The sequence below is a fragment of the Malaya genurostris genome, chromosome 2 (assembly GCF_030247185.1).
Source record: "Malaya genurostris strain Urasoe2022 chromosome 2, Malgen_1.1, whole genome shotgun sequence".
Classification (NCBI taxonomy): Eukaryota; Metazoa; Arthropoda; class Insecta; order Diptera; family Culicidae; genus Malaya; species Malaya genurostris.
The window spans coordinates 43,972,422-43,998,018 of NC_080571.1; the positions used below are offsets into that span (position 1 = coordinate 43,972,422).

The following is a 25,597-nucleotide window of genomic DNA, read 5'->3' on the forward strand; positions in this document are numbered from 1 at the left end:
ATACACGGAGGTCTTTTTTTACGTGCACGGAGAACCCGCAGATCACGAAATTACAATATTGCAATTGTTGTTTCACGCCCTGGTTTTTTCAACTAAAATGTTGTTGATTTAACTAACATATCTGTTAATTTTGTCATAACCATTCAGGTAATTGAAATTGCTGTATCCAAATGCTGTCGCTTGGCGGAGAACGAAGACAGCAAAACGCAGAACAAAAAACCTCTTCATTTCACCAGAAGCGTTTCATATTGAAAATTTTCAATGGTAAATGAACGTCATTTATGTTTGTTACGTAGTGGTCGTTTTATGTAAGTGAAATTATGCAGAAGAATATAACAGTTAATTGTAAAACAAGTTTTCCATGTGTTAAATAGATATTCTTAGGGCATATTCAGGAGTGTTCTAGTTCTAGATTCATAATTTATGTCAGTTTTAAAATTTAAATCTAGAAATTATAACAAAATAAACTGGCAGCCCCAACAGCGTTTTATCTGTGTTTCAAATATAGAAAAAATAGAACGGCAATGTATACCAGTTTTAAATTTGACAGTAGAACTGGTCGAATAAATAAAACTAAAACGGATTGCTGGGGATACGTTTGTTTCAGTTTCATTTACATTATAGACCACCCATATGAATCTTGCAGCTGCTGAATTTGCTCTTACAGTATAAATGTTTTAATTTCATCTGAGAGTAATGTATTCTAGGACAGTTCATGTCAATGTTATTGAAATGGCTTAACGCTTAAAAATTTGCTGCTAAAGTGAAGGTACTATTTATATTTTCTTTTCTGTAGCATTAGGTTTACCAGCGAGCCATTCTGCAAGTGAAGGAAAAATTTCCTAATTCTCTGTGACCATTTTTCTGGTGAGTTTCCTTTTGAGAACAGTAAAAAATATTTATTGCAATTGGCGTCTTAAATTCAAATAACTGAATAATTGGTTGAAACAACTGGGACATTTTTTTGACTCCATGCATACAAGTAACTTTGCTGGGATTGTGTTTTTGCTCAATTGCACGAGTGACATCTCATTGAAACGTTTCATTGTTCGCTCAGGGTGTTTGGCATTGTTCAACTGAAACGTTTCATTACTTGTTTGTGGTGCGTGTCTTTGTTGGGTGTCGTTGCTAAGCTGCCAGCACGATAAATCAAAAATGACAAATCAGTTAAAACAACAGTCGATTAGTTGTACCAAATTTTAACCAATCAAAATCAGAAAAGCAACTAATATTTTAGTTGTTTTGCGATCGCTGGATTGTCCGTGTGGATGTGTTTATGTAATTTTCTTACTCGGTTTTTTTTTCACGCGGATTTTCCAAACTATTCGGTTTTCTTGTTTTGTCTTGGAAATGCATGAAACGTCGAGACTCGAACCGATGACACGACCAGACAATCCGGAGAAAAATTATCATTAAAACTGTCCGCTAACGATTTACCGTCAGTTACCACAAATACCGCACTCCCTTGATAATCATATAGAAATAATCTTCTCGGGCATCACTGTTTAGTTGTTACTAGCTCGTTACCAAGGAACACTAGAATAAATATAAAAGCAATTTGTGAAAGATGTGAAATCGTTGCATTAGTACAAAAATTTGTGTTTTTTGGCGCCTATTTGAATTTCTGAGAGCAAATCCAAATTGTAGATCAACAAAATTCGACAGTTATCATCAGTGCAAACTATAAAGAAAAAAATTGAACAAGTGAGTGCTTAGGGTCGTTAGCTGTGACTACCTATTAGAATTCTTTTCCATGTAAACATACAAGCATAACGTTGCAAAGAGTATCTTGATCAGCCTATATTCTGGATATTTTTTCGTTCAATTAATACAGTTTTCTATTCCTTGCAGTTTGCCATATTCGAAAATGCTCCTTAACTTGGACATAAACAGCCAACAAGTACAGTAGCATCACCAGTCATGGCCCAGTTCTCTTGTTACCAAACCATATCGAAACATTAAGACATTTTGCGCGGAAACTGAAAAGTCTCCGAAATTGTTAAGGCATATTCAGTAGTGTTCTAGTTCTCGATGCATAATTTAAATCTAAATTTTATAACAAGAAAAACTGGCAGCCTCAGCAGTGTTTTACTCGTGTTTCAAATATACAAAAATGGAACGGCATCGTAGACCAGTTTTAAAATTGACAGAAAAACTGATCGAACAAATAAAACTAGAACGGCTTGCTGGGCATACGTTTGTTACAGTTTCTGCTCTATTATATATCTTCCATATAAAACTTCTAGCTGCTGAATTTGCTCTTAGTACTTTAAAATAAAATAATTCAGCTCCACTGTTTTTGTATTTGCAATGAATACAGCAATGTCGAAAATAAATTCACATTTTCAAAATTGTAAAATATGACACAATATGTTTTCCAAATCCAAATTTGCATGATTCTTATTGGCACACAACCTCCTCAGTACTGTTTTACGTTTATGAAATATTTTGAACGACTAGTTTTTATGTGATGGTTACCATGTCTTCAAGATCATTTGTTTTATTTTTGTCGTGAATACGACTTACTTTACTATGGGGTGCCTTTTCAAAATTTACCCTCTGAGAGAGTGATAAGTTTTTGATCGTGAATATCTCTTGTTGTATCTAACGAATTAACATAATTTTTTATGCTTGCCATTGGAAATATGATCACAATTTTATGATAAAATATTCAGTTGTTTGACATAATCTCAAATAATTCAAAATTAAACTTTTCTGAAATGTTTGGTATAAACGAGTATCAAAGAGGATAATTCATAAGGCGCGTTTGCCTTTCTCGTATTTTAAAAGCTCATAGCTCAGTGATCTGTGAAAGGATTTATATAATCTAACTACCAATAAAATTGAATTTTTTCAACTTAAGCGTGTAAAGAAAAAGCATTGAAGTATTTCAATAGTACACTATTGAAAAACCTGTCTCATTTGACCCATGTCAACACCAGCCAATCAGAACGCGTTCTGAGGAAGAGAACAAGACATCTGCTGCTGTACAACAAATCGTTCGAGAAAATGTTCCGAACAGTGTTTAATGTCGTAGTGAGTTCCATAATTTGGTCCTTCTGAAAGGCAGGAACGAATCCCGTACAACATCCGGATAGTTTCTTTCAATGAAATGCAAATCCGAAATAATATAATCGAAATTAAAATTCTATATGCTGCTATTTTTATAGCCGTTAGGAACGCCCATTAGTGAAAAAGCTACAAACGAAATCAGGTAAAAACAAACCTCTCAACAAAAATTGGATCAGTTTGGATTCTATCGCCACTGCGAGCAGATGTATTTTGTGTCGTTTGCAAAGCTTCCGACAAGAGCGATTACGTCACAGCTGCCTGTCATTTGCATTGGTGAAAAAGCAACGGTGGAGAGCATTACACAAAATCAGCCGTTCTAATGGCTCTAAAAGTTATAACTATTAGGATTTCTTGCTCGCAAATCGAAGGGAAATATCCTCAGTTTAGTGCAAATCTAGAACTGTTTGATTTGATTTTTGCACTTTTCGCTGTGTGAAATTCACAGTAATCTAGATCAAGTGAAGCCTTTTGTTTTTGCGAAAAATGTGGAAAAGGGGAATGCTTGCATAATTCATACAATTGATCAACTAATTTATATTCGGAAGTGTTAAGGAACATGTCAGTTGTTTTCGTATTCACGACATCCAGTTATGTCTCTGACATTACCCACCCCCCTTTTTTAATATAAATTTTGTTTAGCCCAGAGAATTACAGTGGCAGCGAGCAATGTCCAATTTTAAAAGGTCAGAGAAACATGAGTGAAAAGGTATGTTTTTTCTTATACGAGTCAAAGTCTTTCAGGATAACAGTTTATCGTTAGTCACATAAAACGATTGTTTTGAGTGTCCAATCTGTTGTCCTATATTCTCCCCAAAGACACAGACCTAGCTACATCATACTTGGACGGTTCATTCCATTTGATTACAAGAATTGGTTACTCCCCTCGGCGACTGCGACGAGACTGTTCCAGTTCTTCAAAAAAGTCACATATTAAGTCCTATTTAGGAACAAAAATGATTAGAAATCTGTGAAAGAATAAATTTATTACCTGCCACAAATCGGTTCCATATCCACGCACTAAGATGAACACCTGTATTTTGTCAGTATTTTCTGAGTTCTTTTTAAAGTGCAATCCCGAATGCATGATGAATCCACTGCACTGCGTTCTGGCACGTAATTATGGTGGAGTACTTGCAACTCACCGCCAGGAGACTCCCGTTCGAGGCAGTCGGTAATTATTTTTCGCTGTAAAATTTGTTTTGTTTACATTTCACATGTCTTCAATAAACAGTAGCCACGGTTATGGTAGTTGTTATTAAAAATCAATAATTTATCAACTTGTGTTGCCAGTTCTAAGATTTTTATAAACGATTTCGTTTTGACATTACCAGTTACTGAGGGGTAGTTAAATTTGCGATACAGTTTTCATATGCGAGTGGCAGGTCGTGTCGTCGCTTGAACTGACTCTCTGAAAGTTTTCGATTTTTTTCAAAAACAATATTTTTGGAGATTACACCATATGATACAACCGACGACACGACCTGCCACCCGCTTTTAAAGCTGTATCGTTTATCGAGCTACCCCTCTGTAATTGGTAATGTCAAAATGATATCTTATGAAAAATGTTTGAAATTGACAACGCGGTCAGAGAAATTGTTGTTTTCGAAATAACAGCTACATAGTAACCCTAAGTTACCATTGTATATCTTTTCACAGCTAGCGGACTACCACTTTAAAGCTTAAGGTTGATGTCAGAGTGAACGCGGAACGCGGACCGAAGCGATTCTATGCGATGTACGGTTTTCGCATCGCATTCACTCTGACAGATTTGCTTTGATTAAATGCAACTAGCTCGCACGCTCGCTTCAACGCTTGGCGTGACGCTTTCACTCTGACAGCAACCTAAGTCCGAGTTCTTGGTCAAGACATAGTGCCTAAAGTAATCTTTCTCGGTTTCTTTTTTCGCACCAGCTAAATCGGGAGCAACTCGAAAGCTCACAACATCGACTGCGGATCTACTTAGAAATTAAGAGTTTTTATGGCTGTTCATTAATAAATACTGTCTCAGAAAGTATGGACGCACTTTGATTTCGCTGTAAATAATTTACAAGTGTTAGATATTCAAATTTTATTCGATATTCTGATAATATTACACTACAACAACAGAATATTATTCTCAACATTTGCTACTTAGCCATTGAGACCAGCTGGCGCACCTTCTTGCGAACGTTCCTCATTAAATTCCGTACAGACTTCTTGGCGACAAGTTTTGACACTTTTTTCCAATCTTTTTCGAACTGTTGAATGGTTTCGGCTGCCGAGACATGTTTCCTAAAATGTGCCTTCGTTAATGTCCAAAATTCCTCAATTGGTCGAAGTTGTGGGCAATTTGGTGGATTCATGTCTTTTGGGACGAAAGTGACATTTTTGGTAGTATACCATTCTAGCGTTGATTTCGAGTAGTGGCAAGAAGCAAGATCTGGCCAGAAGACAGCAGGATCCTTGTGGCTTCGAATCATGGGTAGAAGTCGTTTTTGTAAACATTCCTTGATGTATATTTCGCTGTTCATTGAAGCAGTGGTGATGAAGGGTTTCGAAATCTTACCGCAGCTACAAATTGCTTGCCAGATCATAGCTTTCTTACCAAATTTTTCGACTTCAATCGATGTCTCGGACTGGTTTAACACTTGCCCTTCTCGCACCGTATAATATTGTGGTCCCGGCAAGGATTTGTAATGCACGTAGGTTTCGTCGTCCATGATTATGCAGTTCAAATTTCCAGCAAGAATCGTATTGTACAGATTTCGAACCCTCGGCATGATCGATGCTTCTTGTTTCGGACTACGTTCTGGTTGTTTCTGCTTCTTATAGGTTCGAAGATTCAAACGTTCTTTAGCATGAAGAACATTTGACTTCGAAGTGCCCACTTTTTTATCCACATCCCGAACTGAAACCTACTTCTTTTGCTCGAACGCCTCCAGTATACGTTTATTCAACTGAGGGTTAGCAGGACCTTTTTTTCGACCCGTTTTCGGTTTATCCTCAAAGGTGTCGTCATCACCGAACTTCCTGATTGCATTTCGCACGGCTTTTTCACTTACTCCTTCCATTTTTGCTATCTTTCTCAGTGACAGTCCGCGTTCTGTGCACCATTTGTACACAATTTTTCGAATTGTGAAAGTCCACGCACCCCATGCACAGCATAATAAACAAACAGGTAATACTTTAAGAGATGTACTATGAGTAAAACAGTTTAACATATATTAAGTTAGGCTAAAATATACGCCCTTATTCTGAATAACGTCGTCTCGATTTTACGATCGTATTTCATTTGTATTCCTAATAACGCTAGCAAAATCAAAGGGAGCTAGGATTCGATCGAACCACATTCGATCGAAAAATCAATACGTCGTTATTCAGAATAAGGGCGATAGTCATTGTAGGAATGTGCCAGTTCTCATGGAGATAACAATATGAGGATGTGATGGTGATCTAGCAAAATGGATCATATCCGCCTATATTTAGCACCGAATTTTTCGCTTCTCTTCAATATTTGAATAATAGGATAATGTCAAGAGTTTTGGGAATTATGCCCCTTTTACACTTCTGCTGGTTGCCAGTATGCTGATACCAGTATACTGGCTCCAACACGCTTCCAGCATAATGTAAACGCTCGCCAGTTTCTGGTTGTTGCCAGCATGAAAATTTCTGAACGTTCTAAATTTCATGCTGGCAAGCGGTGCTGGTGAAGAAATTCAAGATGACAACTGAATGAAAATATTGAATGTCTAGTACGTATTCCATGCTTTTCTCAGTTGAAAGCATTCGTTCGTATGAAGAGGTTCAATATCAAAATTTAAAATGATGATTTAAATATATAAAAGAGGTCAGCGAAACAAATTATCTCACAACCAACAAAGTACTAACAACGAAGCACAACGAATGTAGATTTCATCAATCTACATTTTTATTTTTTCCGGATGTTTGAAATATGATTTACTAACAAACCGGTAATGTTAGCGCAGATCACAGTTGATTGTAATTGTAATCACAGCGTGTTTCACTGGTACCTTAATCATTTATTTATTGTTGGACTAGCTGAATTACCCACCACCCCTATTAAATACACTTGCTACGCTCTCTTTCCTATAAAAGTACTCCTTAAACCATCTCTGAAATGCAAGAAGTACCTGTGCCAAGTTTGGTGGCAATCCGTTCAGTAGTTCCGAAGTTATGGCGATTTTGCATCGGAGTGTCTGGTCGTGTCGTCGATTCAACTTCCAGCCCAGTTCATGGTTCAAGCCCTCTCAGCAGGCCGTTGGTCTTTGAGCGCATGTTGAACGACATATTGCACGAAATATTCGTTCAGCTTGCTGGAACGGTTTGTTGTTGTTTTTTCTCTTGCAAAAATAGTGTGAAAATTAAGTGTTACCTTTACATAGAAAAAAAAATTGGTTGTTATTCTACGTGAAGTAGAAGTATTGTGCAGGTATGTAGTGTTAGTTTAAAAAAATAAGTGGAAAAAAACTTCAGAAATTCTGCAGTAAAACTAGTCCAACGGGGTTCCAACTCCTCATATTAAAAATGGATCAACAATGGACCTCTGTTTGCCGGGTTTTTTGAACGAAAAAAATGGCATTCGGTACAACGGTTTCAAAATCGGCAAACGAAGGCCCCGTGTTGGCCTCTCGTTGAACGATTGATTGGACTTTCATTGGACCAATGATCCAACGTATTGGACCAATGAAGGACCACCGTTGAACGTTTTTTTTTCTAAGAGGGAGGTGTTGACAAGTTTTCGCTGGAAAAAATCGAACTGACCCAGAGCAGTTTCGTCAAACCAACAAACTTCTCGAAACTAAGTTGGAACTGAGTTGAAAGGTTTGAAACTGACTTCAAATGGGTTGACAGCCGTTGGGGGTTAAGTTGTGCATCAAGCGAAAACGTAATTGGATTGACTTCCAACAGAACCTGTCAGCTTGGAGCGAAATCAATCTTCAGTTCAACATATCATGTCAATTGTATGGGTGCGCAGTGCTGCTATTTTGGCGCGCTCGATTTTGACATTTCGTTCGCCTTACTTCAGACCCTGTCAGCTTAGAACGAAATCAATCTTCAGTTCAGCACCGCCATCGCACGGCATCACATTCAACATATCATGTCAATTGTATGGGTGCGCAGTGCTGCTATTTTGGCGCGCACGAATTTGACGTTTCTCTCCCCTGCTTCTATGTACGAGATTCGATGCAGACACGCTTGAGGGCGCCATGTTAGCAAAAAAGGATGTTGCCAATGATTTGTTCGGGAAATGTGAGAGCTGGATATCTTGTTAAGGTAGCGCTTCGCCGTGGTCACGGGAATTCGCTGACTATCCCGGGGTTTCACGCACTTTACCCAAAATTGTGAGAAAACGGGGAAGAAAACGGAAATTCCAAGAACATACGATTCTAGATAATTAATTTTTCTATCGATTCGTATATAAATTGTGTCTGATAAACATTTTTATCGAAAGATTTCGTGCGAGTTATAAAAATAAATGAGTTTTTCCATATTCTTTCGCACGCACACAATGTCAACGCATGCATTGGGGTGTGCAAAATGCTACATGCGGTAGACGCTAACAACATTTCTTTTGTTTTCGTTGTCCGTTCTCTCTGCGTAAACGTTGAATATATATGAGTAGAAAATGTAAGTAAGTGTTACTACTTTGTAAAATAATTTCTATTCATGTTTCAGTAGAACCAGAAATCAGTAAAGATTTTCATCGCTTCTAGCTTTGACGCTTTGTTGAAAACGTAGCACATCCCTACTTATGCGAGTTGTTTATAGCGAGAAAAGGAAAAAAGAAAACCAAATTTTAACAAAACTCGCACGAAATCTCGCGAAAGAAAAGCTTTCTAACTGATATTTTTCGCCAAATGCATAGTAAAATCATTTACCTACAATCGTATGTTTTTGATTTTTCGTGAATCGGGTTAGTATTTTAGAAATTTGCAATTTAGGGTGAAATTTCGGCGACAAAGCAAGAGGAAGCAGTGAGTTGTCTTGCTTCGACCTGACCACGGCGAAGCGCTACCCTAATATGATGTCTTTGCCTACTTCTATGTACGAGATTTGATGCGGACGCCTGAGGGCGCCATGTTCACAAAAAAGGTTGTTGCCAATGTTTTGTTCGGGAAATGTGAGAGCTGGATATCTTGTTAATATGATGTCTCTGCTTCCAATAAGCTAGACAGTGGCCCTTATAACCGGTATCACTTCACGGTGAAAATCAAGTAAAGTGAATGAAGGTCATTATAACGAAAGTCGATTCAGAGAAAAAAGTAATTACTTAGATGAGCTTGTGGTTATTACGAACATCACATCACCAAAATTTGGTAGGGAAAATGTTTTTTTTTGTTCACTACGGTGATTACTTCACTGTGCGTGATACTGGTAATAAGAAAAATCAAGTGAAGTGACATGTAAGTGAAGTGAATGTGAAAATGGAAGTGAGAACGGTAATAAGGGCCAGTATTCAATCGTATAGTATCATTCCGGAAGTCAACAACATTCTGTTAAAGTTCAATGTCTAGATTGAAATATTTACCAAAAAAAAATTTCCAAACAAGAGCCGAATGCAATTTTTCTGAGGAATTGTATACTTTAAAGTATGAGTTTAGGTCGTTGAAAACAAGTTTATTTTGAAGTTAATTTCAAGTGTAGTTTCGTCTGCATTTCAATATTTCTCTCGACCATTGGGCTGTTGCAATATCTTCAGATAATTCTTTCAATAATCTACTAGTCATCGTTGTCTGTCCGTTTCCTTTCTTGCAAACAGCGGCAGGAACCTTTCCGCTTCTTACGGATTCAATAACATTTCCTATAAATTTTGTGATCCCGACGCACAACTGGACGTACAGTTGGCAGTCGTGTACCGTTAGCGGACTTCCGATATACTGTGTTATTGTGGCGAACACGACGTTGATCATGCGCTGTGTCCCCGGCTTCAACTTGGACAGATCGGTGCTGTCGGAATTTAGGATCACTTTTGGAAGTTTTTGGATAATTTTGGCAACCAGCCTATCATATGCTTCTCGTTTCATTTTGGTTTCCATTTTTTTCATAATTTGTGAAGCTTTTGCTTCGTCAAATCTCGTTCTGGAGGGTTGTGGCGTCGGAGCTAGAGCTTGAAAGCAATTTTTCAGGTGCTCACGAGCAATAATACTTCTGTAAAGTAATGTTAAGAATGATGTTCTTAAAAATATACTGGAGAAGTGACTGTTATCGACTACCTCAGAGTATCCTGCTCATCTATATGCTTTCGAAGGTTCGCCTTACTTTTATTATCCAACAATCCCTGGAACCTTTCGAGGGTGTCCTTCGCACAATACGCTTTTGGTCGAGACAAAGCTTCCAGTCGGAAGGACATGACCGACGATTTTGAACGTAGGCTGACTGTAGACCGTGCCACAGGAGCAGTCGGTATAAAATCAATTCCATCTAATAATAGAAAATCCTCGTTCTGCGTTTCGTGAATATCCTCAAGTAACGAATTAGATTCCGATACGATTTGGTTTGACACTCTGGATCCCGCGGCCGGTGATTCATTTCCTATGCTGAGTGCCGAAACTTCCGATCCCGCGGATTTCTCGATGCTGGTAGCAGGATCTTCGCTTGAGGGGGAACTCATTTTTATATCAAAATAAAATAAATTTATACTTTTGTAATTTTTAAATTTTGACAATTTTGCTATCCAGCTCCAATGATGGAAAACTGAAATTGTTCTGCGCCTACTGTGGTTTCGCAAGCGAAAAAATCATCGCGCCGAAAATCTATTAGAGTAAATTCAGCAGCTGGAAGCTTTATATGGGCGATCTATAATAGAACTAAAATTGATACAAACGTATCCTCAACCAGCCCTTCTATTTTTATTTATTTGAACAGTTCTACTGTCAAATTTAGAACTGGTATACACTGCCGTTCTATTTTTTTTTTGTATTTTTGAAACACCAGTAAAACGCTGCTGGGGCTCCAAGTTTTTCTTGTTATAATTTCCAGATTTAAAACTGACATAAATTATGCCTCTAGAACTTTAACACTTCTGAACATGCCCTTAAGAGGCCCATCCCGCACGACCTTTCGGCTACTTATATATCAATATGGATCACTTTAACGAATTTAATACAAATCGAAAAAGACATAACAGTAACACCATCTCGTGACGGAAAAGGCTATTAGTTCAGTCATGTTTAATAATTTGCGATTAGCGTGCACCCAGAAGTGAAATGTCAAAAATAATTGAGTATGATGCCCACATAGAGGTGTGAACATATTCATATTTAAATGTTTTTTTTTTCTAACGAAAGTAAATATCGCCTATAAATAATGTAGAATTACGCTCTTTAAGACCTATCGTCTTCACTTTCATGAGTTATGAAGTAGTATTTAACTTTGTTATGCTATGATATGAATAGTGCTGAAAAGACGAAACCTATAGGCTGTGAAGGCAATGTTTGGCAGGTCACTTCTGATACATAGAACAGAATTAAATGAAATAAACGGTATATTACAAGTTACTTTGATTGTGATATTTTTTTCATTGCGTTCATGACATTGAAATTAAATTAGCTGCACATTATCTTTTCTCTCAGGGAAAGTTAGAATGTAAAATAAAATTGTCATTTTTATAAATTGTCTATGAATTAAAAGTACATATACTAAACGATCTGCCCCTTGCTGTGAACTGTTTGGCGAATAGTTTAAACTTTTAGTCAAAATATGAAATTTCAATATTTATTTTCTAAAAAATAATCCAATTTCATTCAACAGACGAACCATTTCTAAATTCGACAAATCGAAAGTTTATTTAGCACTGAAAAAAATGTTAATAAATAGTATGATCAATATTGCAATGCAGTAATCAAAAGAACAAGTTATACTTCTTACTTTTACTTCAATTGATAGCTCTCGTTAAGGCGAATTACGGTTTATTCATATACTAAATTGTATTGTTTTGAATATTTTATTTTTTTTTTTTTGTTTATTAAACCACCTGATATTGTATATTTCTATTACGGTTACGGGTAATTTTTCAAATCAAGAAATTGTAGTATATAATTCGGAAATGGCCTTATAAACGCATTTAAACTATTTAATAACGAATGTGTTAAACTATTACAGGTGATATTCTCGGATGAAAAAAAGTTTAACCTAGACGGACCAGACGGATTCAACGGTAATTGGTGTGATCTACGTAAGGAACCACGATATTTCTCAAAGAGAAATTTTGGCGGTGGATCTGTAATTGTTTGGGGTGCGTTCTGTGCAACCGGCAGGGTGGAACTTTAATTTGTATCGCACAAAATAAAAAGTTTCGATTACATAAATGTCCTCAAAGCTAGTCTGCTGCCAGTAATTAAAAGAAGACGCAAGTCAAAGCTCATTTTCCAGCAGGATAACGCCAGTATTCATAAAAGTGCTGAAACAATGAAGTGGTTAAAGTCCGAGAAAATTGATATTTACAGAAGATTATATATTGATAGAAGTTGAAGAAAAAGTATTTACTCTGAGGTGGTAATGTTGATCTTGGTTCATTGTGCGAAATCTACCGTTTATTCAGAACAGAGTATTAAACTTGGTTTCATACCATTTTTCAAAAGCCTGGATCGCTATACATTCTAATACTCGAGAAATTAACATTACACTGGTTTTGTTTAAAAAAAAATGTTGATCCGAACAAACCTAACCTTACCCAATTTCACACATTTCTGAAGATTTTCCATGTTTAATCGTAGTTTACACTAAAAAAAAGTAGTAGTAATCACTTTGAAATCGATTTTCTTCTACTCCGAGTGTACTTTTATTGCTGATATCTATTTGTACTATTGAATAAACGATAAAAATGTTGCAAATCACTACTGTCTATATGAACATTTCCGAAAGAATCCTACTTTTCTTGGTTCCATTTTTCATTGGCAGGTGTCGCTACCTGTAAATCAGCTTTGCGACAATGTGCCAATCGTCAATTTTCATCATTACAAGAGCTAAAAAGTGCTATTCTTCAGTCTTGGGAGACTATTGAACTGGCAACACTGCGGAAATTGGTGCAAAGTATGCCAAATCGTATTTTTCAGACAATAAACCGTTCCGGTGGAGCAACGGAAAATTAGATGCTTTTTGTTGCTTATTTTAATCATCCGATTTTAATTTATTTAAATCATCCTCAATAAACTGCAAGTGGCCTTATAATTTGGAAAAGTCATTTTTCCTTAAAAACGTTCTATCACAAAAGCTTTTCAGCGAAATCAATCCACTCTTGGACTCACACTCGTGTTTTGCAATCTAATTTTATGTTCCATCGAAAAAAAATCCTAAAACTATTCCTTTTTTTGTATCTTGAAATTTATGGGTGGCCTTATAATTTTGAAAAGGTCTGTATTTGAATAAATGGTATAGTTTCTAGCCAAAACCGTTCGCGAAGAAGCCTTTGAAGTTATTTTTAAGTTTGGTCAATTTTACTGTGAAATTTTACTTTTTTTTATTACTAGGTCCAAAATCACGTCACAAGGCTCTTTTCTACCTTTATTTTGCTATAACTGCGGCATTTTTCAATCGATTTTGAAAATTTATGTGGAATCGTAAAGGGTTTATTATGGTATATTTGACAAACGGTAAATTTTTTCCAAACCATTTAAAAAGTGCATTTATTCCGATGTATTTGTGTGTCTCAAGTATTTATTACGTCACATATAGCGGAGAGCGTTCTAGAGATAATTACTGCTTTGATCAAAAAGTTCCGGGAATTTATTCAGAAAGTTAAAAATACAAGATTTTCATCAAAATCAACATTGTACCCTTAAAAGTACTCCCCATCGACTGCACTGATACTTATGCCAACATAGCGTTTTGGCTACCTGGGCAGCCATGGCCAAGAGATGGCTACCAAAATTGATTCAGTGACGGTTGTCAAATCCAATTTGACAAAACAAAGTCGCCTGTGCTGATATGGACCAAATGGTCTGCGCCATAAAAAGCGAGAGAAAGTCGCCTGTATCTAAGTTAGCCGAGCGTTTTCATCTTCTCACCTTCGCTGAAAATATCAAAGATTTCAATGTGGAAAAATCCTGGTGGATACGGTTGTATCGTTTGAGTTGTATATCTGGCAGCGGTGAGGCAGTCGGTCGCCAGAATGTCTGCCAGCCATATTTTTCCAGCTGGCAGCGTTTAGTCAGCCATCTGCAGCCATGCGTATGCGGGTGCCAAGGCCTGATCTAATTCTCGAAACATTTTTTATATTCATTTTCGGTGTGGCCATCAGAGCCAACTGCGATTTTTCCATAATCTCATCTCGGGTGCTGAAACGCGTTCCACGGAGCGGTTTCTTGAATCGACCGAATAGGAAAAAGTCACAGGGAGTCAAATCAGATGAATGCGGTGGTTGCTAAATGGTATTCGTTTCGTTATTAACCAAATGATCACGGATAACGATGGCATTGTGTGACGGTGCGTTATAGTGGTGCAAGATCCACGAGATGTTCACCCACAAATCAGGTCTTTTTCGGCGAATAGATTCAAACAAACACCTCATAACGCCCAAAACATACTCGTCGTTGACGGTCTGGACTTGTGGAAGGAATTCATGGTACACAACAAACTTGTAAGCAATGAAAACTGTGAGCATCGCCATCTTTTTCGACTGAAAACGAAGTGGTTTTCTTCGGTCGCAGGTCGTTCGGTGTACGCCATTCACTCGCGTGATTTCTGGATTGCGTGTCATACTCGTAAATCCATATTTCGTGTCCAGTAATTATCCGTTCGATGAATGCTGGGTCAGATTCGGCTTTGAAAATTATATCTTTTGTGAGGTCAAAACGTTGTTGCAAATTCATTTGCGACTAGTTTGATCAAAATCGGTCCAGCCATCTCTGAGATCTCGACCTTTTTGTTGACAACACACATACAGACCCACACACATAGACATTTGATCAGTTCGTCGAGCTAAATCGATTGTTATATGACATTCGGCCCTCCAGGCCTCGGAAAAATTTTCTAAAGTTTGAGCGAATTCTATACCTATTTTTTATTTATATAAAAAAAGATAAAAGGTATCATCTCACTGCTAGGTGGATTAAACACGTTTTTTTTTCATTCAGTAAAAACCATTCCAGCGAAGAGGTTGTGTTTCGATTGTACTGGCTCGTGAGTTAACGGCTGCTACCGAGACAATTCTAAGCTTCAGGTAGTTAAACTGCCCATAGCAAACGCAATATTCGGGGCGTTTCCCGACTGGAAAGCTAGCAACGAAGGCCATCCCGTTCATACGCACAGAGGTGTAGAGACACAGAGGTGCGAGAGCATAGAAGTGACGAGTCACAGAGGTGCCATCGCATAAAGGTGCGAAGACGAAGGGGTGCAAAGGCACAGAGGTGCTAAAGCAACCCAGTGCTGATCTACCAGGTACCAGAATTTGTACGCTGCGTAGGATCAAAAGAGACGGCATATATCGCGAGGTGCTACACTGCAAGCATCGCATTTGATCGCCACCAAGAGCAAAAGCACTGTACCTGTGGTCAGGTACAGGCAGCACAGCAAGTGCAGTGGTGTCCACAACGACGGCAGAGCAACTGAGATAGCAGTAAACGACAGAAGACTGCCAATTGGAAAAAGCAGAAGACTTCCAATTGGAAATCGTTGGAAGAGCTTCACGTCGTTCTTCACGATAAAGGAACAGAGACATCAGCTACAAGGTAGATTTAATTTAATTTATTTTTTATTTCTTATATCTGAAATTTTACTAAACATAAGTTTTTATTTTGGTATTATTAATTTACAAAAAAAATTAATGTAATGGATGATCTCATGGAAGATCATCCGAATCCGATTCCGGATACTAGTAAGAGTTTAAATACTCCGAGGGCTAAACATTATCCACAGGGTACCACCGGGCCATGGATAGTCTATCTTCGAAAAAAAGAAAAGATTTTAAACTTGATGCAAATTACAAAGGATTTGACATCACATTTCTCTGAAGTTAAAGAAATATGTAAAGTTAATAGAGATAAAATTCGAGTTGTTGTCAATGACTTGAAACAGGCGAACGAAATTGTAACCTGTAAATTATTTTCTGTTGAATATCGAGTTTACATTCCATCGAAGGAGGTGGAAATTGACGGTGTTGTGACTGAAGCAAGTCTGACGGCCGATGATTTACTTAAAAATGGAGTTGGTCGTTTTAAAAACTCCATGCTTGAGGGAGTTAAGATACTCGAGTGCAAGCAATTGTACTCAGCATCTATTGTCGATGGAAAAAAGTCTTATCGTCCCTCAGATTCGTTTCGCGTAACATTTGCCGGATCTGCATTGCCTAGCCATGTCTATATCGATAAAATTCGTCTTCCTGTTCGGCTTTTCGTACCGCATGTTATGAATTGCACGAACTGTAAAAAATTCGGACATACAGCTACTTACTGTAGTAATAAGTCCAAATGTATCAAATGTCAAGGGCCTCATAAGGATAATCTTTGCGATAAAGATGTTGAAAAATGTGTTTATTGTGGGGAAAGTCCTCATGATGATCTTTCAGTGTGCGCTGCATTTAAGCTGCGTAAAGACAAAATGAAGCTTTCTTTAAAAGCACGGTCTAAGCGCACATATGCAGAAATGCTCAAAACGGTCATACATGTCTCCCCTTTGGAAACCGAAAACGGTTTTTCAAATCTTGCGGAGCCAGAGGAATCTGACTCTGACGGAAATAGTGTAGATACCTCGTTTGTCACTCCTCAAGGGTCTGTTAAAAGGAGATTACCAAACCATAAAATACCAAAAAAGACACCTTAAATTGCACCTTCAAAAAAAGATCCCCGTGTTAAAGCTAAAAAGCCAAATTTAAAACCAAAAACTGTGCCTCCTGGTTTGTCAAATTCACAAACCAATCCAGGAACTAGCTCAAGAAAAGACAATAATCCAGTGGGCTCTATTTCACATTCACCAACAGGATTACTGAAATTTTCGGAAATTGTAGAATGGATTTTCGCTGCATTCAATATTTCTGAACCTCTAAAGACCATCATAACATCATTCCTTCCAATAGCTAGAACTTTTTTGAAACAGTTATCAGCTCAATGGCCAGTTCTTTCAGGTTTTGTATCATTTGATGGATAATTTATCATCCGCCGCAAATGATTCAATCACTGTCCTGCAGTGGAATTGTCGAAGCATCATGCCAAAACTTGATTCATTTAAAGTTTTGTTGCATAGTCAAAAATGTGATGTATTTGCTTTATGCGAAACATGGCTTACTTCAAACATAGCTTTAAATTTTAATGATTTTAACATTATACGTCTCGATAGAGACTTCCCGTATGGTGGAGTGCTTTTAGGAATTAAGAAATGTTATTCCTTTTATAGATTAAACATTCCTTCGACTTCTAGTATAGAAGTTGTTGCTTGTCAAATAAACATTAAAGGAAAGGACATTTGCATTGCTTCGATATATATTCCTCCAAGAGCTCAAGTTGGACAACGACAGCTTAATGAAATTGTCAAAGCCCTTCCTGCTCCACGTTTGATTTTAGGAGATTTCAATTCGCACGGAATGATGTGGGGTTCCGTTTACAATGATAGCAGATCATCTCTAATATATAATATTTGCGACAATTTTAGCATGACGGTACTAAATATGGGTAGCATGACACGGATCCCAAGACTCTTTGCTCGACTTCAATTCGACTAGATTGCACCTGGAAAGTATTTCCTGATTTACACGGTAGCGATCATTTACCAATCATCATCTCAATTAGCAGTAACAAAGGCATTGCTAATTCAGTTAATATTCCATATGATTTGACAAAAAATATTGACTGGATTAAATACCAAAGTAATATTTCAAGTGTCTTAACTTCAATGGAAGAGCTCCCCCCACTTGAAGAATATGACTTCCTCGTTTGTTCGATTCTGGAGGCCGCAGAACAAGCCCAAACCAAACGATTTCTTGGTCCATCGTCTAACAGAAGGCCTCCAAACCCTTGGTGGGACAAAGAGTGTTCAGATGCTAAGCACGCGAAACAAAATGCTTTCAAGACGTTTTTAAAACGAGGAGGAGGAACTCTTCAGAATTTTGAAAATTTCTTGACTTTAGAAACCAAGTACAAGAGCATACTTCGGGCCAAGAAATGTAGCTATTGGAGACATTTTGTCGAAGGTTTGTCAAGAGAAACCTCAATGAGCACTCTTTGGAATACGGCCAGACGAATGAGGAATCGTAACGTAGGAAATGAGAGTGAGGAATACTCGAACCGATGGATATTTGATTTTGCGAGGAAAGTTTGTCCAGATTCTGTTCCTACGCATAGCATTATAAGGGAATCTTTTCCAAATAATGGTTCCGTTGATAGCCCCTTTTCAATGATGGAATTTTCCATAGCACTCATGTCTTGTAACAATAACGCTCCTGGGTTGGATTAAATTCAACTTGGTGAAGAATCTGCCCGACCTCGCAAAAAGACGTTTGTTGGAATTGTTTAACAAGTTTCTTGAGCAAAATATTGTTCCACCTGACTGGAGGCAAGTGAAAGTTATCGCCATTCAAAAGCCGGGGAAACCAGCTTCCAATCACAACTCATATAGACCCATTGCGATGTTGTCCTGCATCAGAAAATTGTTCGAAAAAATTATTCTACGACGTCTCGACACTTGGGTCGAGGCGAACGGTTTGTTGTCAGATACTCAGTTTGGCTTCCGTAGAAATAAAGGGACGAATGATTGCCTTGCATTACTTTCGTCTGACATCCAAATTGCCTTCGCTCAAAAGCAACAAATGGCATCTATATTTTTAGACATTAGAGGAGCATTTGATTCAGTTTCCATTGATGTTCTTTCAGACAAGCTCCACCAACATGGACTTCCACCGGTTATAAATAATTATTTGCACAACCTTTTGTCAGAGAAACGCATGCATTTTTCACATGGCGATTTGGCAACATTCAGAATTAGCTACATGGGTCTACCGCAAGGCTCATGCCTCAGTCCGCTCCTTTATAATTTTTACGTGAATGACATTGACAGCTGTCTAGTAACCCCATGTACACTAAGACAATTGGCAGATGATGGCGTAGTTTCAGTTACTGGACCCAAAGCTATTGATCTGCAAAAACCATTGCAAGATACCTTAGATAACTTGTCCGTTTGGGCTGTTCATCTGGGTATCGAATTCTCTGCGAAGAAAACAGAGCTGGTCGTCTTTTCAAGAAAGCATGATCCCGCGCAGCTTCAGCTTCATATGATGGGAAGAATGATCCAACAGGTTTTGACTTTCAAATACCTTGGGGTGTGGTTTGATTCCAAATGCACGTGGGGAGGACACATTAGGTTTCTGATAACAAAATGCCAACAAAGAGTAAATTTTCTTCGAACAATAACAGGATCTTGGTGGGGTGCTCATCCGGAAGATCTAATAAAATTGTATCAGACAACGATACTTTCAGTGATGGAATATGGATGCGTTTGCTTTCGTTCCGCTGCAAACTATCATATTATCAAACTGGAGCGAATTCAGTATCGTTGTTTGCGAATTGCTTTAGGGTGCATGCATTCGACACATACAATGAGTCTTGAAGTTCTGGCGGGAGTTCTTCCATTGAAAGATCGTTTTTGGGAGCTATCATCGCGACTGCTAATAAGATGTGAGGTGCTGAATCCCATGGTAATTAATAATTTCGAACGACTAGTCGAGCTTCGATCTCAAACAAAATTTATGACAGTATATTTTAACCATATATCACAGGAAATCAACCCTTCAAGATATATTCCTATCCGTGTCAGCCTCCTAAATGTCCCTGACTCAACTTTATTTTTCGACACATCCATGCAGCGCGAAGTGCGTGGAATCCCGGAACACCTACGCTCGTTGGAAATCCCAAAAATATTTTCAAGTAAGTTCAGGCATATTGACTTTGAGAAAATATTTTACACGGACGGATCACGAATTGAAGAGGCTACTGGGTTTGGTATATTCAACAATAATGTTTCGGTCTCCTTTAGGCTTCAAGAACCTGCATCTGTTTATATAGCAGAGTTAGCAGCAGTTCATTATAGTTTGAGTATAATCGTCACATTATCTCCAAACCATTATTTTCTTTTCACAGATAGTCTAAGTGCAATTGAAGCTATTCGCTCAAACGCCGCTTGCAAAAATGAACCTATTTTTCTTGGCCAAAATAAAACAGTGCCTGAACGTCATATTGAATAATAATTATCAAATCACAATAGTTTGGGTTCCGGCTCATTGCTCCATTCCAGGCAATGAAAGAGCCGATAGTTTAGCCAAACGTGGTGCTATTGAGGGTGAGATTTATGAGAGACCGATTGCTTTCAACGAATTCTATAGCGCGTCTCGCCAAAGAACACTTGCCAGCTGGCAAGCTTCTTGGGATAAAGATGATCTGGGTCGGTGGATGCACTCAATTATTCCTAAAATATCGACAAAGGCATGGTTCAGGGGACTGGATGTGAGTAGAGATTTCATTCGTGTGATGTCCAGACTCATGTCCAATCACTACACGTTAGATGCACATCTCCTTCGAATTGGACTTTCCGAGACTAATCATTGTGCTTGCGGCGAAGGTTACCGCGATATTGACCGTGTTGTTTGGACATGCGTGGAGTTTCGTGATGTCAGATCTCAACTAATAAATTCCTTGCGTACCCAAGGTAGACTATCCAATGTCCCAGTTCGCGACATTCTTGCTTATCGTGACCTTCCATACATGAAACTTCTTTATCATTTCATTAAATCCATTGGAGTTCCAATTTAAATTTTATTTTATGTTAGACTGTTTTCTCTTCCATGAGTTCAACCAATAGCCAACTATAGGATATTGAATATAAGTGGTGAACTGATACAAACAATCCTGAAATAGTTATAAGATCATGTACAAAATAAATGTATTTTATTTAATGTAATTTAAAATAGCAACTCGCTTGATAAAAACAGTGTTTAGATTAACTAATGAGTACCAACATACTAATATGATATTCGAAATGTATTAGGTTTAAACTACTATGTATTGTGGATGCCACGGCGAAGAAATACTTATGTATATTGCCTATGAAATAAACGTATTTATGAAAAAAAAACACGTTTTTTTAGATTTGATTTTCGGTCTGATGCGGCTCGACTGAATTCACTGGGGACAGAAGTCACAAATATTCAAAATTTAGCGCCATCTGTGATCATACAACTAAGTAGTTCCATTTACCATTCTAAATCTCACAAGAAAGCTTCCTCACTGCAGTGACATCTAGTAGAAAACGAAAGTAACATAGGTATGCACGGTTAATCAAAGAAAATCAAAACTAGGGCAGTACGAGCACTGACCGTCTTAAACCTAGGACAGGACCAGACAACTGGCTTCTTTTTCCAGAAAAATATTTCTCTTCTTATTCCGGTTGCTCCCTGCTGTAAATAATAAATGCCTCGGGATCACTGTTGCCAGTAGAGATAATTATTCATTCTGAAAACTTTCTCCCCTTATAACATGCAATTATTTATCATTTGAAAACACTTAGACAAATGTTATATCGGTCAAAAATATAGCTCTGGATTCATTTTGATCAGATGTTTGTTTTGAAGAAAACGTTTAGTTGAAACAGCTTAATAAAATTTTTCTAAAACACTCAATTTTGGGTAATTAATTTTTGCAGCTTTATTAACTAAAGTATTCAACATATTCTATTTGAGGAAAATAATAACATACAGAAGTATCCAAAGATTCGGTGCTATTCTCAACCAACATAATCAATATTCTGACAACACTTTTTCTACCACCCTGCAGTAATATTGATTTCAACAACTTGTACTTGCTTATGTCAATTTCAACCAATCACGAGCTGGTCCGAAATTGGTCCTAAAAGTGGATTAACAATTGTCAGGTCCTGTCCTAGTCTTAAACTACGAACAGTTTATAATCAACGAAATATCAAAAATATTACAACTTTATAAATACGAAACAATTTATTTCAATTTATTACTAAATACTAATGAAACAGACATAAAAATGATTTTTGTGCCTAAACAAGGACGCATACTGTACAAGCGGTTAAATGTTAAAAGTTATCAAAATTATACCTATCCTTCAATTTTTTCCTTATAAACAAACCCATAACTAAACGCTTCCAGTTGCCATACACGCGCTTCTTGTATCGCTCGTCGTGTTTTCTCTCGAGCTCAACCTGATCCTGGTACCACTCGTCGATTACCTGATCACGAAACTCTTCGCAGACAACAAAACCATCGTAAACAGCATGACAGGCACCACTCTTGTACTCGAAACCCACAATCGCTTGGGCACAGTCGACCCGCAACCGTTTGCAAACCTTGTTCAATCCCGGCAGCTGCAAATGAACCGTTCCCTTCGGTAGCATGCACGGTTTGAACAGGTCCACATTGCCGTAGGCACTCCTCGGAACGAGTCCATTTTCGGCCACCGGTGGCTCGTAGTCCTCCACCTGCCAGGCACCGAACAGTTCCGTTTGAAGACCGCCAATTGAAGTTCCGGTGAAACGATCGTACCGTGCTTTCGCTTTGACTACTTTGTACGGTTGCTCGTGCATTTTCACCGTTTTTGCTTGCCGCAGCCAACCTTCGCGCGTGAACAGCACATGCACACAATCCCGCGGATAAATCGGTTCACCTTTGATGTGACCTAGAATCTCTGCGTCCGATGGGTAGATCGCTTCGCCGCGAAGCAAATGTCGCTCGATCGCAAACCGAGGATGGTTTTTGTATTCGGCGATTTGCTCCGGAAAGGGTCGTTTGTTAAGTAGTTTATCGAATTTCAGATCTTCACTCCGATCACGTCTCGTTGCTCTGCCAGGACGGTACCGACTGAGGGCGACCTCCAGCCAGGAATCCTCCACACGTAGTTTACCCTTTTTCCGTCCCAGCCGCGAGATGTACCGAGGGGAAACGTCCTTGATTGTGCCGTCGTTATTCCATGCCAACACGTAAGTGATCGGTTGACTGGCTTGGTTCTGATTATCACCAGAAAGAAAATAAAGTAGTGATTATCTATTGGAAAAAAATCCAAACAATTATCAAAACTCACAACAATATCCTCCAAACAGTGCACCTTCCCCGTAAGCACATCGATTGTTATCCACTTATCTTCGTGTTCACAATATGCTTCAATCCACAGATCTATTCCGGGACGGTTTCCGCGAGCTTTTCTATGACCAAACGATGCTCGCGATGAACTGCCTTCTCCGTACAGATCCTCATCCGATGCTGCCCTGCTAGCCTTCTGCTCTTTCGAAGCACGATAGGCAGCCAATATTTTCTCTCTACGACGGCGAACTTCCTCGTTCAGTTCTTCCGAAAACCCGGGCTCTTCTTTTTTCGATTTGTTGACTAATCCGGGCCGTTTGTTATGTTCCATGTCCAAAAACGATTCCGTCATTAGTTTTAGTTTTTTCCGAGTTGGCTCCGGAGCATGCGCTTTAAGTCTGTCGTCACTTCCGTCCAGTTGTGGAATGGTGGCCATAAATCGTTCATGTCGCCTTTTCCGGGCATTTTTCCCATTTTGAGCGGTGTTATTCCTAATCTTCGAGGTCAGTTTTTCCTTCACTTTGAATATTGTGCTGTGTTTGGGTGCTTTTTGAAATTCAAGCAGCAGACGCCGATCTGCCTGCACCTCCTCGGGACTCCGAGCGTTCATTCGGTAAAGTTCACTGGCGGGGATGAGCTTCGGAGGAACAACCAGTGACATCACCAGGCGACTGTGAATACTCAAAGATCGCAGCATCAACAGAAACAATAAAACATAGTCCCGCCTTGAAAACGCCGACCGTTGCAGAACCTGAAACTTAATCATCGCGTACAACGCGGGAAGATTTGCGGAACAACAGGACCATTGATTGTTTTTTAGTTTTACGCATTTTCGAAAGTACCGGGTAATCTGCTGGAAATAGACTAAATTTGTGAGCCCTTTGGGGCGGCAGTTCGTTGTTGAGGGCAGCAATCGTTTCGCAATCACCTGAGCCAAGCGAGGATCGGCGAGTGTTCTGTTCAGGAATGTGCCATGACCAATCCAACAAAGGATGGTCACTTTGTGCAAGTAGACTTGATTCTGACGCTTTTCCCGATTCATGAGACGTTTTATAGCTGTCAGTAAATCAATTTTCTTCTTTTGCAATTTTTTCTGCTCCACAGAACCATCTTTTACTGTAAATTCAATCACCTCTTCCTGATTTCTTCCACCACGATTTATCATAGATATTAAATTATGGCGTTCCTGCAAATCAATCTTTTCCCCTGTCAACAAAAGACTCGTAACTTCCTGCTCTTCAGTCGAGTGAATTTTTTCATTAGGTTCTTCACTTTTCTCTGTAGAATTCCTCCGTATTTCCTCCGTTTTCACGACACCCATAGAATTGTAACCGGCTCGATTAATCTGTTCAATTAGCTTCCAATTAATCTCCGAACTGAGTGGCGCATTTTCGTCGACATCCGACTCATCCAAATCCAAACCAACAGTGCAATCAAATCCAACCGTCTGCTTTTTATTGTCGTCCACCGGAATTGGATTGAAAAATTCAGAATTTAGATCAAGCTCCGCTGGGTCCATCAGATAATCGTCCCCACTGCTGTCATCATGCTCTGGAGGTTTGGATTTTTTCTTCTTTTCCGTAATGCATTTTTTGGATGGACCAGCCAAATCTGGACGATACTTTCGATACAGCTCTTCAACTGTAAAAGTAGTCAACTTTATCGGTTCCTCCTTCCCTACCAGTTTGGATTTGCGCCCACGTTTTACTGGGGTTTTCTTTTTCCTTTTCACATTTTCCTCTGAACAATCAGACATTGAAGACTCGTTATCCGAAAGATTTACTACCTCATCATTTTCGGGAACCGATTTTCCCAATCTCGTAGCGATTCTTCTCGACATTCTGGTGGGCTTCAGAGTAGGTTTCACATTCATACATAACTGCTTCGGCCTAAAACGAAAACATTTTTTTCCCAATAGTGAAAAACACTGGTGAATGTAAGATTACCTTCCAGTATTTAGTTTACTTTTCGAATGTAATTTCGTCTTCACACTCTTCGGTGAACTGGAATCAACTAGCGGATTCCATTCGTCTTCGCTGGCGGAAAATTCCGATGGCGATTCCTCGGCGGACGGATCTTCATCTTCACTTGCCATGGTGAAAATGTTAGTGCACGCACTATCGCAAGTAGACTGACTATCTTTAAGATTACAACAGCACTACATAGCAAAACTAACAGGTATTTTCACGAATAAATTTTATGTTGGGAAATTAGACCTGAAGAATGCGAATGTAAACAGTGAATGCTTTGTTTGACAGCTCTGAACTCCCTTTAGAAACACAAAACTATTTAACCGTATTGATAAAAATTTGCACGATCGATTCATGAGCGGCCCTTACACGAGTCACTAAAAATATAATTTCTAAAAAATAATATCATTTTAATGAACGTGCAATGGTGCACTAATGATGAGATTTCTAACAAATTTGAAATACATCATTACTTAGTCATCATTTAAAATGACATTTTTAATGCTCGTGTAAGGGCCGCTATATGTAAACA

At 38.4% G+C, this 25,597-nt stretch overlaps 2 protein-coding genes across 2 annotated transcripts; both read right to left on the bottom strand.

Annotated features, from left to right (window-relative positions):
* Positions 1–9,659: 9,659 nt before the first annotated feature.
* LOC131430725 (uncharacterized) lies at positions 9,660–10,773 on the bottom strand. The gene is made up of 2 exons (XM_058595917.1): positions 10,287–10,773; positions 9,660–10,221 (listed from the first exon to the last, which is right to left on the bottom strand). Exons 1-2 carry the CDS (start codon positions 10,682–10,684, stop codon positions 9,708–9,710), a joined length of 912 nt encoding a protein of 303 aa, XP_058451900.1. The 5' UTR covers positions 10,685–10,773; the 3' UTR covers positions 9,660–9,707.
* A 10,938-nt stretch (positions 10,774–21,711) lies between these two features.
* Positions 21,712–25,332, bottom strand: LOC131431121 (DNA repair protein complementing XP-C cells homolog). Its single transcript, XM_058596633.1, has 3 exons — positions 25,042–25,332; positions 23,097–24,984; positions 21,712–23,022 (listed from the first exon to the last, which is right to left on the bottom strand). Exons 1-3 carry the CDS (start codon positions 25,188–25,190, stop codon positions 22,096–22,098), a joined length of 2,964 nt encoding a protein of 987 aa, XP_058452616.1. The 5' UTR covers positions 25,191–25,332; the 3' UTR covers positions 21,712–22,095.
* Positions 25,333–25,597: the final 265 nt, after the last annotated feature.